This window comes from Cyanistes caeruleus, chromosome Z (assembly GCF_971803275.1).
Source record: "Cyanistes caeruleus chromosome Z, bCyaCae1.hap1.1, whole genome shotgun sequence".
NCBI lineage: Eukaryota > Metazoa > Chordata > Aves > Passeriformes > Paridae > Cyanistes > Cyanistes caeruleus.
The window spans coordinates 70,844,255-70,863,060 of record NC_141732.1 but is presented as its reverse complement, the minus strand read 5'-3'; the positions used below and the strand labels follow the sequence as shown (position 1 = coordinate 70,863,060).

General features: G+C 40.6%; 1 protein-coding gene across 2 annotated transcripts in view; it reads right to left on the bottom strand.

Moving 5' to 3' along the window:
• Positions 1–18,806, bottom strand: part of NPR3 (natriuretic peptide receptor 3) — a 45,446-nt gene that overhangs the window by 7,349 nt on the left and 19,291 nt on the right. Inside the window, exons 4-7 of one of the 2 annotated variants that reach the window (XM_086869867.1) lie at positions 11,960–12,095; positions 8,094–8,188; positions 4,284–4,419; positions 2,718–2,805 (exon numbers count right to left, since the gene is read on the bottom strand). In XM_086869867.1, coding sequence (XP_086725993.1) covers positions 2,718–2,805; positions 4,284–4,419; positions 8,094–8,188; positions 11,960–12,095 — 455 coding nt within the window. The remainder of the gene's footprint in view (positions 1–2,717; positions 2,806–4,283; positions 4,420–8,093; positions 8,189–11,959; positions 12,096–18,806) is intronic. The other variant, XM_086869868.1, reaches the window with a different exon arrangement.

Sequence of the window (18,806 nt, the reverse complement as noted above, 5' to 3'; positions counted from 1 at the left end):
CTGGGGGGGGGGGGGGGGGGAACTTTCTGGAGAGTTCAAAAAACGGATCTGACTATTCAGCTGTGTTTCTCACAAACTATGTATTAACTAACTAATCTTCCCATTTCCCTCTGAGAAAGCTACTATGTTTCTAATGCCAGAGGAGGTAACATGATGAATTAAGAAGAGGGATGTAGACGACAGATAAGAAATAAACACAAATGCTCATGTATCAGACACAGCTCTTCCTGTGTGTCTTCCTCTAGGGCCTTTTGAAGAATTCTGCTATGTTATTTAGTATGTCAAACAAACCCTCTGACTGCTTTTTTGCTTCCCCTTTAGTACCGAAATCTCCCCCCAAAAATCACTAGATGATTCACATTTATGTTTTATACACTTATGCTTCTACTCAGTTTCAGGACAAATTTTTCAGAAGGGCATTAGTCCAGCCCCATGTGCTTGTACTGCTGGTGGAGATGCATGGCAAAACCCCTCTATGCCAAGGAAAAGTTCCACCAGCACAGGTAGCAGGAGTCACATCTACATATACAGCAGTGGAAGAAAGATTTTCACAACACCAAGGTTCTGCTTCAAACAACATGGCTGAATAGAAAGTGGCAACCTAAAAGTTCTGAAAATATTACATCAGTACTTGTATCTGTATCAGTAAGCACCAAAATAACTTGAAAAACCTGTGTTGTTTACTTTATTAATGTATTTTCAAGTCAGACCCTTCCATGGGTCAGAGCATGCACAGTAGTAGATCATGCACAAGGACAGGTCCAGAATTTAAGGAGTTTAAGTAAAAATCCAGTCAAAGCCACATATCAGAACTACTCCCCAGACCTTCTAACTGTTTGCATGGACACTCAAAACTGTATTTGCATACTCATTTGTGACAATTACAGATCCAAATGAAAGGTAATTAGAAGGGTACATTTACAGTTTAAAAGGTACAGAAGCTGCAAGTACAAATTACTCCCAGGTACACAATTGCTAAGCCTACCTTTTCTGAAAATCCGACCCACACTCCGTGGGGTTTCAGAGGTTTTTTGTTAGGTTTCAGATATTTATTATATCTTTATAATAATAAAAAATTATATTTTATAAATACATTTATTATATAATTATATAACTATATAATTTCTTATATCTCTAGAATTTTATTTATAATTTTATTTATAATACCTTTATAATTTATTTCAAATATTTATTATATTTACTTATTATTAGATTTCAGATATTTATTCTAATGGTGGAATAAGGGGGCTGTCCCTGCCTCTGTTATGAGCAGTTGCAATCATATCTGGAGAGTGAAATTCACCCACAGGTCATTAGACATCTCCGACACATAGATCCATCTGACAGCACCCACAGCTTTCTTCAGTAAACTGAGAAACAGGAACTCCTAAGAGACCTGGTTTAACTTTAACATGAAGATGACATGAACTGCACAGAAGTGCTCATTTCTCCCCTCTGACCATATATAAAAAGACTGGGTGTTGAGCTCAGGTGTACTACATCTGCTTTTACAGGCACCCACCTTGGCTTCACATGGATTTCCAGTCCAAATCTTTGTGTCAGATGACTAGGAGTTTAGCTTCTGTTCTTAAAATGATACTTTGCATAGCTTTATAGCAGACCAGGATATTTGCTGTTTTTTTCTTATTCTTACATACCAATTCCCTCCCAATATCAGCAATGCTGCAAGCACACACCTAACAACTGTCATCTCTGGCTGAGAATCTATGTAACATGCAAGAACCTCTGATGACATAAAATATAATGACAGATTTTTATTCTCTTTTACTTTTAAAGATATACTTTATTCAGTCCAAGCCAACTTAATGCTATCTTAAACCCAAACAACACTATAAGCACTGAACACATGCAAGAATAAAATCATCCTGAAGAATTTCAGTTTTAAGTACCTGATGAATAAGCTTGGTTCTTTGAAACCCTGAAAGTGTCATGGTGAATTGAAGCAGACTTTGCCTGTTTTATTTTGTTAACATTTTTTATAAACTGGTATTTTTTATTGGATAGAATTATTTGATTCTTGCATGCAGAGGTTAATTCTATTCTCCTGTCTGGCTTTTCCATAGAAGGAGGATAAACTACTGTATACATAAGGTGCTGAACAAGTATAACTAATGTATTCCATCAGTATAGGATCAATTATCAAGATTTTACATTTGCTGACTAGCATTGTAAGGATTATCTTACTTAAACAGGAATGAAACACTGAACACCCTGCACTGACCTCAGCTTATTAAGTTAAATGTACAGCTTTGGAATCCAAATGCTCTCTTACACCAAAACAGAAATCTCTTTCTGTTCAGTACAATTCCATTCAAGATATAAATCTCTTGCAGATCACAGCCTGCACAACTGTGCTGGCAAGGAGCACCAAACAAAGGCAGCTTTCAAGGCCAGAGCATTTTACTAAAGCAACTGTGAATGCCTGAAACTCACTGGAATTACTTCCATGAGTAACATTACTTAGAGATGTAAGTAGTAACAGGATGAAGACTCAAGTCAATAAAATTATTTGGATAAACACAAAAGGACAATCAAAGTCCTTTGATTGTCCTTTGACAGTTCACTGTCTCTGGTGAAAATGTTACCACACATTATTATGGTGCCTCTCTGTCTCCCATCAAGGATATTCTGCCAGGAGCTGAGAAGTTTGGATGATGAATAAAAACTTTACAGAACTTTCAATGAATTGGACTAACCTGAAGAAGTAAAAAGCCATTAGCAATCCTGCTCCAAGCAAGGCGCCCACAACTATTCCTGTAACTGCTGATTCTCCTAGACCACCTGCTTGAAAGGGGGAAAAAAATAAACAATCAGGGTTCATATTGAAAACTATCTGCATTCACATATTGGAAAATACACACAATTAGGGAATTAGTGACCAACATTAGCTAATAACTAAAGCCTTTCAGAGCTCGGGACTCCAAGGGAACCTGTTCTAGTATCTGCATGTTTACTTTTTTGTCCTTGCTTTCCTTGGGGTTGAGAAAGCCCCCTGATCAGTGTCAGATGAAGGCACAGCTCTGGAGATATGACACAAGGAAATGTTAGGAAACTGGCCTGGACAGCTTGGTCTGCATTGTAACACTGACTGGGGTTACAGTGACACACATAATGGGAATCAGCACTGAATATGCCTTGAGTCACTGTTAACAGAAACAAACTTACCTTACCTGGATTAGAATCTTAACCCTCTATCACCCAGGTTTATTAAAATTACTATGATTATCCAGTATCCACTTCCTCCATATTACTTCCTGAAATTACATTGTTTCAAGTTAAAGCCATATGACTTTCATCTTGCTTCAAATCTCAGCAGCAGCAGAACAGGGACAGAGTGGCTGAAGGGGAGCCCAAAGAGGGAGTGACTCTGGGAAGTGCAGGGATCCTGAAGAGCAATGGCACTTTCACGTGCATGTAGTCTATTCCCATTTCCATTCCCACCTGGGTTTGTGGAAAGGAACAGAGAAGGAAATTCAACTGCTTCCTTCTCTTCCTTTATCCTCGACCCGTCAAGGGGATTCTGTCTGTACAGATGGAAGAGGGTGCATAGCTACAGTACACTGACCACAGATGTGGTCTGCATTCAAACCAGTTTTTCAAGGATTCAAGAAATATCAGGCTGGAGTTAGCTTTTCACTGCAGGACTAGCAATTTGTCTCCTGTGAAAAGATTATCCTTTGTCACCGAGGCACCATTATCTTCCTACCCTAATTTCCTTGCAGCTTCCTACTCACTACAACAAGGTCTGCAATGTCAGTGTGCTAGAAAGACTGGACACCTGCTCTTTCGAGGGTAGTCCCAGCCTTCTGAATTCACAGATGTCACCCCATTCAACTATCTTCACTTCTTCTTAGCCTACTAAGCCCCTCACAGTGCCTTCTCATACCACTGAAAATCATTCTGCACTGGGAGAACATTGTTCCCACTGGCACAGCTGCTAATTATCAGTGTGATTATTCTCTGCTGGGGTTTCAGTTACATCCCTCTTCCTGGCTAAAAGGCCTCCATAAAGACTTAAAGCCTCCAGGGCTCTGGCCTGTGCATGATTACTGCTATGTTTAAGTTCAGGGAAGTGATTCAGACCATGTACTACCCATGGCTGCCAGACCTTAACCTCCCAAGCAGTTGGGAGGGACAGAGACAGCCACCACGTCTCAGTTGGACAACTGTGCTAAACAATTTATTATGGCCCATTATTTTGCAGCAACTCATGGATTCTTCTCTTTGGAGCTGGTGAAGCAGCATTGAGTCACTAAACTTACATGATTTACATGGTGTATTGTTTGTGTGCTCTGAAACTCGGCTTTCATCTAGTCGCAGCCTGCCGTGGTTCCATGGGTATTTCACATTCGATCGAATTTCAAATCGCCCCTGCTTCCCATAGTAGTCCCCAATCACCTAGGCAAAACAAGAAGGGGATGAAAGGATTTTACTGTCAACTTAGGGAAGTGAAACAAACAGAGGAGAAGCGTCACTCACTCAGCTCCTGTGGTATGATGTTGAATTTCAGGGAAGAGGGCTGAAGGGGGTCTGTGGGAGGTTACCTGGTGCATGCCCTGCCCTGGGGCAGAATCAGCTGAAGGAAAGCATTCCTGACAGATGTTTTTCTAATCTGTTAATGAAAGCCTTCAAAGATGGAGACTTGACAATTTCTGCATCAATTAGTCTGGAACTTAGCTACCCTTACTGTCAATTGTTTTCCCTAGCATCTAACATAAAATTTTTTTTTTGTAATTATCCATCACTTGTTGCCAAATTGTCAGTTGTCATAGAAACTCTTCCTTTCTGCATCGCTGCTTTCCAGGCTCTTATCTGATTCTGCCCTCAGGCTTTTTTTCTATATAAATCCAGTTTATACAAGCTTTTTAACTTTCTGAATATTCCTCCTACTCTCCCTGGGCTTGTATTCAATTGCTCCATAGTGAGTTGAGTGCTTAGGATTGTCACCCAGCTAAGTGAAAGCATCAGCAGCTAGACATGAGTCTAGACTGGGCATGAACAGACCCAGAGCAGCCCTGCCCAGAAGGACCTGGGGGTGCTGTGGGTGAGAGGCTGGACATGCCCTGGCCATGGCACTCACAGCCCAGGGAGCCAAACGTGTCCTGGGCTGCATCCAGAGCCCCGTGGGCAGCAGGGGAGGGAGGGGATTCTGCCCCTCTGCTCTGCTCTGCTGAGAGCCAGCTGGAGCATCCAGAGCTGGGGTCCCTGCACAGGAGGGACAGGGACCTGCTGGAGCCAGCACAGAGGAGGCCACCAAGATGATCAGAGGGATGGAGCACCTCTGCTGTGAGGATAGGCTGAGAGAGCTGGGATTGTGGGGAGATCTCACTGCAGCCTTTCAGTACTTCAAGAGGGTTTATAAAATAGAGGGAGAACAACTGTATCACAGGCAGGTAGTGACAGGACAAGGGCAACAGATTTAAACTAAAAGAAGAGATTTAGATTAGATGTTAGGCAGGCATTCTTTGCTCTGAGGGTGGTGTGGCACAGGATGCAGAAAGAAGCTGTGCATGTAACTTCAACATCCATTCAAGGCCAGGGTGGTTAGAGCTCAGAGCCATCTGGTCCAGAGGAAGGAGTCCTTGTCCATGGCAGGGGCATTGGAACTGGATGGTCTTTAAGGCCTCTCCCAATCTAAACCCTTCTGTGGTTCCAGGAATTCGAGCACTTTGAGTGCTGAGACTCAACTACACACTCCAGGATGGAGCCTTCTGTTTTGGCAGAATTCAGATATACTTGACTATGTTACATTGAAACCTTCAAATCTTGTCTTTCTGCAGTTGTTGATATTTACATATGCATTATTCTGGTAGTAGGGCAGTATTTTTTCATACCAATTCATAAAGGCACTTTAGAATTTCAGTCCTGTCTTTCTTCAGCAGTTTCAGGCTTCATTCAAGATAGCCTATGCTGACTCTACTGCAGCAATATGTCTAAAAACATCTATGTACAGCAGCAAAACCATTTACTGTGACACTGAAGTGGTCAGAAACAATGGCAGGAGCACATCAATACATCTTTTTGTCCTACCACAGATAAAACTTAGATGTTAATACACCAGATTTAGAATTCAAGGCATGGATAGCCTCTTGAAATCTTTCACCTGAATTTCATTTTGAAGTCAGTGACATTAAATAATGTTTCCGCTGGTTAAATACACAAAGGTACATTTTACACTAAATAAAGATACTTATTTCTCTCACAGTTGCAACTGGGATATAAATCCTTTGAAGAATGACTGTGTTCAGCAATTGTCCAAAAATTAAGGCGAAATCAGTAAACCAGAAAAACAGAGACCATTCACAGGCAGCAGATTTTTTATTAAGAGACTGTTTAATTTATTTTATTTATATGTTTTCAAGCAGGAGTGGGTGAGTCCTCTATCACCAAGACTTATTAAATAAGAAAATATGAAGAACGGTTTAAGAGCAAAAAGCTATAAGCAGGAATCACATGGATTCAGATCAGAAGTAGGATATAGATTTTTGAAGAGCAAGAATGGTTCCTCTTTGGAACAAACATCGAGGGCACCAGCAAGGCAGTCTCTGTTTTTTCAGTGTCTCCAAACCAAAAATAAATGTCTGTTGCAGCATGAGTTTTACTCACTTGTAAACAACAGGGCTCCATAGAGGTTAAGAAACCTGCCTGTACCAAATATAGCAGAGATCAAACTAGGAAATCTAGGTTTTCTTCTAGCTTTAAACTCTGAGAATAGACCTGGGAAAATAGCTCTGCCCAAACACCCATCCATCTGGCATAGTTCAGCTGAGAAACAGTCTCCTACACAGAAGAAGTTATCCAGATGAATAGAACAAGTTATCAAATAAACAATGTTTTTAGAGTGAGGTGTGAGGTTAGAAATTATGTGGCAGACAAAAGTAGTAAGTAATCATGTGTAAAATGTTAATTGCATGTATATTTATGTATCTAAAAAAAGCAAAGGGAAATTCCACAATAAATTAAAAGAATAAATGTAACATTTGAAAAAAAAAAAAAAAAGGTAGTTTAAATTGCAAGCAAAAGAGCAATGGAAAGAAGGGAAAGATGAAAATTAAATTGATAAATGAGATAAAAAGCTCTTGGGCTGAGAAAACAGAAGAAACACAGGCTGTTCATACCAAAGTTATCCCAACCATTTTGTACTCCTACTACCCCTGTGAGTGTCTGCAGTTTACTGGTGTAGTTTTTCAATCACTTTCACACACTAAAATACACGAGACATCCTCATACTTCTAAAAGGGCTCCTTGAATTCTTCTCTGCTGCAATACCAGCAACAATGTAATTTCACTGGATTCAAAACCATTCACTGAAATGTCCAGCTCAGATACTGCTACTTTTTGTTTGAGCTTGTTGAAATCAGGGAGACCAGCAAAGCTGAGGCTGATGCTGATTTTGCAACTAACAAAAGCATTACCCTGCAGCTGGACTTAGGGCACTGCATGTATTAATAAACTCAGCCCAGGCATGCTATTCTCTACTTGCAGCTGGTGCTGTTTCTCACAGACTTTTTCACAGTCCATCTCTTCCATTCCTTCTGCATCCAGTGGAAAAACCTATTTGGTGCATATGGAGCCATCTGATTAAAATGTTTCTTAAACACTGAAAAGAAGGCACTCAGGAATGGCTGCCTGACAAACAAGGCCAGGCAAGGCTTGCACTCCTGCTTGTGGCTGACCACAGCCTAAGATTTAAGTACCTGTACTTGCTGTGTTAATACATCAGGACAACTCATGCATCAGTGTTGCTGTAAGATTAATCTTTCTTCCCACCAATAAATAAAAGGCCTTGCTCATTTTTAAACAATAATTTCTCATATGCAAGATTCGCAGTACTTAGCCAGCTTGTGAGAATTCACCCTTTAGTTAAAGGCTAGCATCATGTGAAGTTGTACTGTTAAAGAAAAGAACAAAGTTTAAAAAACTTACTATAACTACTTCAAGATAGCTATTTTACAGAAAGGATTCGGTCTTTAAATTGATAAGATTAAGCCACCAAGTAAAGAGATGATATCATATTACTTTGAATTACTAATTCATCAGTGGCCACTTGCAATGGTGTTTGTTTTCCTTACCTCCTGTGTGCCTGCCTCCGGGTCTGTCATTCCAATCACAGAGAAATCCCCATATCTGTCTCCATTGGCATCAATGGACACCTGCCCTGCAATGCCTAAAGAATGGCATGTGAGGAATCAGAAGATTAATTAGTTAAAATACTGAGCCTTTCCAAGCAAAACATGAAAACAGTGGACAGGTTTTTACAGACTGATATGACAGGAAATCTCATCAATCTCCCTGCATTTTTGTTGGCATTCCAGAAGAAACTGTAATTTCATCTCGGTGTCTGCATTCCTGAATTCTTAACATTTCTCCTTTTTAAATATTAAACGTGTGAGTCTGAAGAATACGTGAGAAAAATCTAACCCAAAAACCATGTAAGACTAAAACACAAATATATTTAACATTAATTATTTACAGAGAGCCTAATCCTGAAATATCTGATGATGCCTCAATAAAGAGAGTCCAGCTCATGTGCTGCAGAGGACACAGGGGCAGAGACCTAGATCCCACAGGCTGAAGGGGCTACTGCACCCATACAACTAGTCCAGTGTGGTTTCCATCTAATGGGATACTGGACATGGCATGAAACAGGGGCTCCATGTGCACTACAAATGCATTAAGCCCTGTATTCATCTACATAAGATTAACTATGTAATACATTTAATTTGATTTATATTCTTAGAGCCCCATTCCACTTCCTTGTTTTACAGTTTCTAGAAAACTTTGGGGAAACTGGGACTCATTGATTCATAGGTTATCTCAAGTTTGAAGGGGCTTTGGGGATCCTGAGCCCAATCTCCAGCTTAGAGGTTTTATCTGCTCTCCAAGGTCTCCAAGGATGGAAACTGCACAGCCTCACTTGGGCAACTGGTTTGGTCTGCCAAGGGAAATGAACACATCCTTGGATTCCATCTAAACCTGTTATTTAAATGCATGTCCTTGTGTACAAAAAGCTTGGCTTCAAATTCTCAAGTGTAAGTCAAACAGTTTCTTAAAATCCATCAAACAATACCAATTAACTATGGTGAAGACACTTTAAGACTGCTGGTACACTTTTTCACCTTAGATATTCTCAAATGTGATCCTCCACTGCCTGACACCAAGCACAGCCGTTGACACCTGGGCAAGGCAATCAGGTATCATTGTACACCCATGTTACACCAACTGCACCAGCTACAACCAGGCACAAAGCCACGGAGATTCAGGCTCTCAGCAACAGTCAATCAGAAAAGAGAGATCGGATATTCAGAGTACAAATTTCCCCCAATGTGCCAAGTGACAGTGGGCATGCAACAGACTTAACACATCTCCATTTATTCTGTGTCTTCAGATTTAGTGATGTCAAGAATATCTCAGCTTGCTGTGGTTTTTAAAATATGAAGTGGTAATCAAAGATTATTGTTAAGCATCTATTTCACTGTAACAACACAGTAATCACATAGTTGTCAATTCAATTACTGCAGGGAAATCAAATGGGTGTAACAGCCACTTGGCTCTGAGACTCTGAAAAACTGTGATGTCCCTGATTACTCATGAATTTGGATTCTGGGTCTGACAGGAGGTACTAGTTGAAACAGACACTTTTGTGACCTAAAAAAACCAAAACTCAGTTTTTGCAAATAAGTACTGAAATTGAAACCTGGAGTTCCTATAGGATTTTTTTTTTCCAGTAGGAAGGATTAATTTTTCATAGGAATTTGAAAAGCTGACATTTCCTGCAATTTCCTTAAGAAACATTTCCTCAGTTTCCTTACGGAAATTAAGAAATTTCCTACAGAAGTAGGAAATTTTGAAACAACCTTAATGAAGAATTGCATTTGCATGAAAGTGGAATGATTTTATCTCAGCTTTCTTTCTGGTTTTTTATGTGAGACACCTACATACAAAAAAAAATTTTCTACTTTTTCAGAGGAAATACCAATGAATAGCAAATACTCTGCACCAGATGTGCCCTGAAGTTATACCATGCTGTCTTTAACAAACCCATGAATCCTAAGCAATCCTTAGATCACCCCAGCCTTGTCCTTTCCTAAGCCCATAATGTCTGTGCAGCTGTGGCAGGCAGATGGAATTCTGCAGGAAGAAGCATCTACATTCTGTTTGGAGCCCTGGTAAGTCAGAGCAGGTGTAAAAATGAGGTGCCAAGACAATCAGATATCTACATGTTAGAAGTTAAATTAATTCCACTGGTGAAACTGGAGTTCTCATTAGCAAGGCCTGCAAAAGTCAAAGGGAATGACAAAGCTTCAGTCCCACAGCAGAACCTGATGGGTGTGCATGAACCATACTCTGTGATGCTGCCTCCACTGCAAAGAGGGGCTCACAGGAAGGATAAAGGGACTTTATCTTCCTTAAGGGACTGGACTACAAGACATTGAGACAAAGGCCGCTTTAAAAGTCAATTTTATGTCCACCAAAGTACTGCCACAGGGAGAAAAAGTCATATGACTTACAAGAATTTTGACCAACTGCACCCTCAAAGCCCAAGTCAGCTACATTTTCAGAATAGGTGGAATAAGCCAGCCATCAGCAACAATCTGGTTTTCTAAAGTGAGGAAAGAGAACATTTTTATCTCCTGACAGGTTTTACAAGCAAGGTGTGAGAATCAACCGTGTAGCTCACGTGGAGCACATGGAACTACAAAGGATGCATGGGCACACCAGTTGGTGGCTTCCTGGAGCACAGGAACAGGAGCAGAGAAAACACAGGCTGTGCTGAGGCATCTGCTCACACACAGCACAAACAGACAAGTAAATCCTTAGGCACCAGATTCCCTCCCTTTTAAAACAGTGTTTTGGAGAGCCATAGATATGAAGAGATATCTTGGGATACCAAGCACAACCTAGAGATGGTGCAGGGCTTCTCATGAGACCACTGCAACCAGCATAACTTAAAGCAATCACCTGCTTTAAAGTGCTTGAGTGTTCCCTTAAACTGCCCTGAGTGTTCTTCTGCCTTGTGTTCACAATTGTACCACAATTTGAGAACAGAAAATTGGTTTGGGGCTACTGCCCTTCTTGCCTTCCTACACCATATTCAGCGTGTTCTAGGAGCTGAGAACCTGGCCACTGAGGTTTTTCTTACACATTCAGATGAATCATTTGCTTCTTATCTAGGGGAAATGTTTCCTTCTCTCAGGCATTTCCACAGGAAATCTTGCCAGTCTATATCAAATGATTGGACTACTATATGAGATGGATGGAAATAATTTAAGAGATGACAGATTAAACCAATAGTCTTCAGTTTCTTTATTACAATTCTTACCTGGCAAAAGCATCAGCATTGCTTTGCATCAGCAAGGTGACACACAAGTGCCAGCTGCACTGCAGAATTGTATCCTCGAGGATTAGGCACAGAATGGCACAGTGCTGTTCAGCTGCTGCCTCTGAGACAACACACACAGCTCCTGAAAGGGGGCTGGGGGAAATCCTTCTAGGGCCCAAAGGAATCCCATTGAGAAACACAAAATAACCTCAACCCTGGCACCTGCTTGCTTCTATCCATTCCCAGGCTTTCAAGATAAAAAAGTGAAATGGAAAAAATGAGGCAATCTCAGAGCTAATAGATGAATGTGAGCAAAGCAAGCAGCTGTAATCTTTTCAAAAACAAATAAGTAGCCTGAGAAAATTATTGGTATTTCTTTACAACATCAGTGAGGGTCATTAAATTAAGAGGTTTTTGAACTGAGTCAAGACCTCAGCAGTTGGTGCAAATAAAAGACAGACTGAGATATGTGAGCCAGCCTTAAAGACGCACATGGTTTCATATGGTTGCTTTCCTCTCTCTTAGGAGTGGAATATACACGAGACCTTACTTTGCACAGAACAAAGACCTGAAGATTTTTGACTCTGAAAACTGGAATTCCATATCAACTATTACCTTCATAGGTTCTGTTCCGTGTTTGTTGAACAATTTTTTCCCCATCTTTCTTACTGAAACCTATCTTCAGGACTTCCTGTAAAGCTAGAGCATAAAGAAGAATAGCATCATGGAATCCTTCCACAAACATGTTCACCTAAAAAAGAAAGAAGAAAAAAAAAAGGCAGTTGATATATAATAAATTTTTTCTTTCCTAGGTAATTGATTGACTAGAGCAAATCTACAAATTAACCAAAGTGACTAATTTGGAGAGTTATTTTCTCAGCTGCTGGAACAGAAAAGAATGTATCTCAAAAAAACCTCAGGGGGACAATGGCAACTTCTAACTGTTTTTAAAACAGTTAACCACTATCTGTATTCTGGACACTCATAATGTTGTGTCTGAATAACTTTGCAGATAGGGTAGAAATTTGCAGATCCCAGTTCCCATGCCCAGAAGCACAAATTCTGCACTTGACCATGTGAGATTCTGTCAGGTGCTGAGCACCCTCGTCCCACAGCAGCAACTATAGCCCCCTCCCCCTGCACAGGGGACTTAGCACCTCTCAGGACTGGGAAGTATGTTCTGTCATGATTTTTTTTGGAGAGCACAACTGGCAGATTTGCTTGTTTAATGATTACCATTTCCATTCCTGGCCCTTGTTCAGCCAAGCATCTCCCCACTAGCAAATGAGCAATGGAGAAAACTACTTACCCTCTCCAGTAATGTGTTCTCTGGAACTGCCTCCAGAGAAGGCAGTTTTTATCTCTCCTTTATCGTTTTCTCACTAAGTTACGTGAAATCAATGAAATAACCCTAACCCTGCTTTACAACACTAACACAAGAGAAGATTGCTTCCAATGAACCTCCATAGGCAATGCACAGTTTTCGGTCTGTGAGTTACAAAAACAGCTGAGTGCTGCAGAAACATTACAAGTTTGCTCTCAGGAGCCTGGTGTGCTTCAGTGGTGAAGCAATAATTATTTCAGAATTGGAGTTCAGATGAAGACCCATCAGTAGAAGTTGATGCAGAATGACCTGAGCAGCACAGGTATTCCTGCTCCTTCTCTGTAGGCAGCAACTCACATTTCAGCAGTGGAATGTATCACTCAATACACAGTAATTCTGAATAAATTATCTTTCAACTGCAAGGAAGATGTTCCCATCCACTCAGGAGTTTCATTACAATAAAAAAAAACCTCCTGACATCCTAGCAAAGGTGTAATCACATTATGGGGTCCCTTAATGCCACTTCCAGTGAACAACTCATCTCTACAAATACTCCCCTGGACAGAAGTAACATTTAAGTTATCTTCCACTTCAGTGGATCAAAACAATTTAAAATGCCAGTAAATGAAATGCTACTCTAACTCTCTCAGGTTCAGCTGGACATTAAAAATGTTACAAGACAAAACATGTGGCCAGTTAACAAATAACTGCTCCACAGATATAAAGTATTACATAGTTGATTGGCAAACCGAGCTAGTCAAACCCTGATAATGTTGTTACACCCAAGACACGCCTTCACTCTTAAAGCAGTTGCCAACAGTAAGGAGAATTTCAGAATTATTTACTGATATTATAAAAGTTTACATTGCTCTGACATTTAGAACTGGACTTTGAGCAATTCCAAACTATGCTACACTTGAATGCATTACATTCAGCGGGGGAAGAGACCATGGTGTCACAGGAGGTGCAAAACAGCTCAGCTCACTCTGACAGCCGCAGAATAAAGGGCAGCTCCAGTTATTCTGAAGTAAAAAGAAAGCCTGAAAAGAGGTGAAAGTCAGGCTTTTGGTGAAATAAAAAGAGCTGATGGACAGGGTGCATACTAGGACAGGCTTTGCCAGCAGGGGCTTTAACTTTTCAGAACTGAAAAAACCCAACCAAACCAAGAAACCACAAAGCCTGACAACTGCTTCATGTGCCAGTGTTAGAGTCCAAGTGGCCTGTGGATGATCAAACTTCAGCTTTCTTAATGTGACATTCTTTCTCTCAGGAGAGAAATTAACTCTCCAGTAGCTATACCTCTCTGCTGGCTGATTTACAGTTTGTGGCTGGCATTTGTTTAAAGGAAAGCTATTTGTCACTTCTTTTGTCCTTGGCAAAGACCTCTCAGTGTAACACAGCAACCTTCAAAATCCATTGTGTCAGCTAATTTGCTCAACCTGAAATCTAGTCATGCCACAGGCCTGAAAACCCTTCTGTAGACACTGCAGATTTGCCAGATAAGCCCTGTCAAAACTCACTTTGCAGTTTGGGAGGTTACTGCCACAGCCTCTTGCCAAAGCTCCACTTGGCCAAAACCCCTTACATTACATGTGAAAAATCACATTAAAAAATTGTCAGAAAATCATTTATGCCACTGCTCAGTTGCTCACACACAAACCCCAGCATTTTATTTCATGTTGTCAAGGAAGCTGAAACTATGGATAATTAATGCAATTTAAAATCTTCTGAAAGAGTTGTAATTACTGTTTGCAGATGGGATTGCACTTACACTCCCCAGCCAAACCATATGCTGGGCACACCTGAGACATTTCACATTAATCCAGGAACATGTTTAAGCAGCATTTCTTGAAAGGTGATACAGGACCCTATGAAGGGAATAAAGTTTTCCTGTATATCATCTTGTTCAATCTTTTGTAAATTGCCACGATTCCACACAGACCATGTGTTGCATGATGTGGATAGACTTAAAATGTGAAGTAATAGCTGCAAAAATTTTGAAGGGTTTGCTCTTTGCTGCAGGAAAAGCATTTGAAAGGGCTAGAGTCTGAAGTTTATATTCCAGGAAAGCTTCAAATAGGAATGAGAGTAACTGTGAGATTGTCCTCACAGGCTGCTTGAAGGCATCCATGGTAATCAATAATGTGTTAGTTCAAACTTAGACGCCTCCAGGATAAAAACTGAACAGAGTTTAAAATCTATTAAAGGCCCACTAATCTTATAGATTATTATTAAAAGTTCTTTTAGTTGAGCTCTAATACATAGCAGCCTTTTCATTGTAGTGTTTTCCATTTTAATTTATGCTGCCTTTTAATTACAGGTGTGAGCAGAGCTCCAAATGCTGTGATCACAATTTGCACATCAGACCTACTGAAATGTTGCTGTCCATGCCCCATACTGCAGGGCCACCCCCTCAACGTGGCAGCAATGCCACTGGCAGCAGAGAAGCTGCCAGCTTTGCTGAACATCTTTGGAGGCTGCAGTACAAATATGTGGAAACCTCTTTCTGAGCTATCTTCTGTTCTACTTTCACATCCTACTCTAATACCATACACCTAAAAAGCAAGTATGCTAACTGCACAGGTGAATAAGATATATACTCCATTTATCTTCCTGCCTTTTTCCTCTAATTAATCACCTTTTATCAGAGAAAAGAAAACAACCAAAACCCAACAACCCCTCTCAGTGCAAATCATGTGCATAAATTTTACCCAGTTCAAAGTTATAGCTCCCCAAGCAGCTATATTGTGACCACACTGTTCATATATACCAAGGTGTTAACAGCATACACAGCAATGCAAAACACTACCGATGTGGAAGACAGCCAAGATACAGCTATGCCAGACCCATAATTTTCCATATCCTGCCTACTGACTGTAAAATAAGATTATTCTCCTCCATCTGGAACTGCCCATCTCTGAATCACAGCAATTACAGCAATTCGTACCACTTTCCATGCTTAGTGGGGAGCATCATCATCGCTTCTTTTTCTATTGAAAAGGCAAACAACATCTCCCACACTTGGTCTTTGCATTTACTTTTCAGTACATCCATAGTGATATTCAAGTTGTCAAACTACAGTTTCAGCCCCAAACAGTGAAGACCCTAGGGAACTGCAGAGGGCTGTACCCAGATATTTTGCAAAAATCTTACCAATTTATGTATTTGACATGATGCTCCTACTATCTCACACTGTTACGACATACCTCAATAGAAGTATTTTTCTAAGCAGCTGCAATTTAACTGTCAGTTCTCCCCTTTTAATCCTCCTTCACCAAGCCAATTATAATTATGGTCCCTTCTTTATGAGCTTTTCTAAGAAGCCCTGACATAAATAACTTTTCTTTCATGCATTCTTGGCACACATCTTCAGTTTTCTTCTGCTGACTCACTATCCAGAACTATTCACTTAACTCTACAACAGGGATTTCTTTCTTTAATACCATTTGCTGATGTTGCATATTCCCATTCAGGACACTGCCACAGCCCATGCTGTTTTAAATACTTATTTATGGTCCTGAGATGGCCAGGAGCTTTCAGCAGTTCTTTGATGAGTTGCTATGACCTTGCTCTGAGCTGCACAAATCTAGAACAGAACGGTCATGATTCCCATATAGTAGATGATCAACATAAAGAAATTATTCACGTTTAACTTTTTTAAAGATAAAATATCATTTTTACAAATTGATTTTATGTCAAACTCCTAGTTTATGTAATCCCAATGAGAAACTCTGGGTGGAACTGACATGTAGATTGAAAATGTGAAACTGAAGGAAAAATATTCTTACACCTGATCACTACCTGAGAAAAGGTGAAGTGCATTTCAAACCAGCAATGTCATGTGCAGTTTCAGCTTTGCAGTAATGTATTAATCCTACTGCCATAACACTACCATGTGTCATTCAGTATGCCTATTAGTCATACCCCTAACAGGATCAAAGTTTTCACTAACCCACCATCCACCTCCTCAGATCCTCACAGGATTTCTCCATTCTGTACATGCAACAGAAACTCACAGAGCTCCCAAACATCACCTATGGATAACAGCTGGGTAATGCTAACATGCACTGGGACTGGGATTTCAAGGACTCCAAACAAATGCAGAGCCACAGGATACACCCATAAGCAGCTATCATAAACAGCATGTCTTTGGTTGCCTTCAGACAGGGAGGCATCACTGTGGAACCAAAGCAGGAACTGGAAAGGAGAATAAAGCTGTAAGACAGTTAATCAAATCTGTATATTTAGATGCCTAAGACTAAAAATACAGACTGTTTGCCTGGGCAACCGTACTGCTCCCCTACTGGACCATAGTGCTTCAAACAAATAGGAAGAAAAAGGGAAAAATAATATAAATACATGCTTTCTTCAGAGAAGGCCATTTCCACAATATTTAATTCAAAGCTGAAAAGGAATACATGGCATTACACCAAAGTCCAGGCAACACAGCTGTAGCCAAGGACAGCCTCATGCTGTATTCACTGATATCCAGTCTCTAGAAATATATAAATAGGCACCTGCTCAAGAACACGTGAGGCAGGGGCTCAGGACTTGGTTTTCTAAAGGATATATCCAAACTCAATTCATTATTTGGAGCTGGAACTCACATATCTTCCTAGGAAAAGAAGAAGAGCTTAACAGTAAAACCCTGTGCATATCTAAGAGATTTATTCAAGTACTGTAGCATCAATTTCATGTTTCACAGGGAGACAGTGTTTCTGTGGAAATCCAAAAGATATTTTTCATAGGGGAGCATGTGACTTTATTAGTAGAATTCTGCAGACTGAGGCTTATACTCCACTCTAAAATTTATAGCTAAAAAATTCAGCCCCACAGTTGAACAAGACATCACTTTTCTTTAAGGAGGCTTCTTCTGACAAGACTGCCTGCTTTTGTTCATCTCCTTGTTCATCTCCAGTATTCACTGGAGCAGCAGAGATGCAGAGAGCAGAGATGAGGTGTGTGCCCCACCCAAGCACTCTGCACACCAGGCAATGTGCCTGTAGCATGAGGAATTTTCGAGTGAAGCCCACCTTTTGAGTCTCAAGCATTGCTTGCAGCTCATCAGCCACCCATCTCCACCATGAAAGAGCCTGCTTCCACCACCTGAGAGACACGACTTATAGCGAGAGCCCTGCTTTATCATTCACCTTCTGTTTGATTTGGACGCAAAGATGCTGTTCTGCAATTAAGCACTTGTCTTTGAGGATGAGACTATGCCTCTGCCTGCCTGCACTGCTCAGCTGGTACACAAGCTGATGTGCACTCCTGGCACCCCAAACCACTGCTGCCTCTGCTCCACTCAGACAAGAGGATGCTTACTACAACAGGGCTGAAGTACTACTAGCAACAAACTCCTATCCACTTTAAAGCCAACTGTGGACCAGAAGCCAGCCCTTTGATCCAAGAAAAGGTCTGCTGAAATAAAATAAATTAACAAAAAGAAAATAAAAGTAGATTAAGAAATTAAAGCAGTATCTATGATTTCCTTAAATAAGGCAGCCAAATTCAGGGAGTTAAGGGTATTTGTCAGTGAAGGTTATTTTCTTGCTATGGAAAGAAAACTAACCACAAATACACGAATACAACTCCTTTGCTCTTGTATCTGATCTCACTCTTCAAGCCTTCCTTTTTTTTCTTAATACCCTATTCTTGAACAACTAGTAGATTTACTCACAATCATCTGGCTGGGGCAGCCACAAGTTGTTCTATTGTCTCAATGGTGAACTGAAGCAAAAATCTATTCAGTCCCAGACTACAGGGCAGCTGTGCTGTGAAATGTCAGCTAAAATATGTCAAGCTACAGTGACAACTGAGATACAAAGGCATGGAGAAAGCTTTCCAACCCCACTGCCTGCAAAAGCTGCCCATTCTTTGTTTATTGCTAGCAACACTCTCCAATGGTTATCTAAAAAATAGCTGTAAACCTCCAGTGACTGCTGCAAACAGGCTGGGGAGAAATTTCCAGCTACAGCCAAAATGAGCTCCTTCCATTAAACACAGAAAGAGGAACTGTCACCCCAGCAGAGTCAGAACTTTACCCACAGTCAGTTCACTTCAAGGGGCTCTGACTGCTGCACTCAACCCATGGCCTGACATCACTGGGCTCTCAGACTCTCCCCAGACCTCCACTGGCAT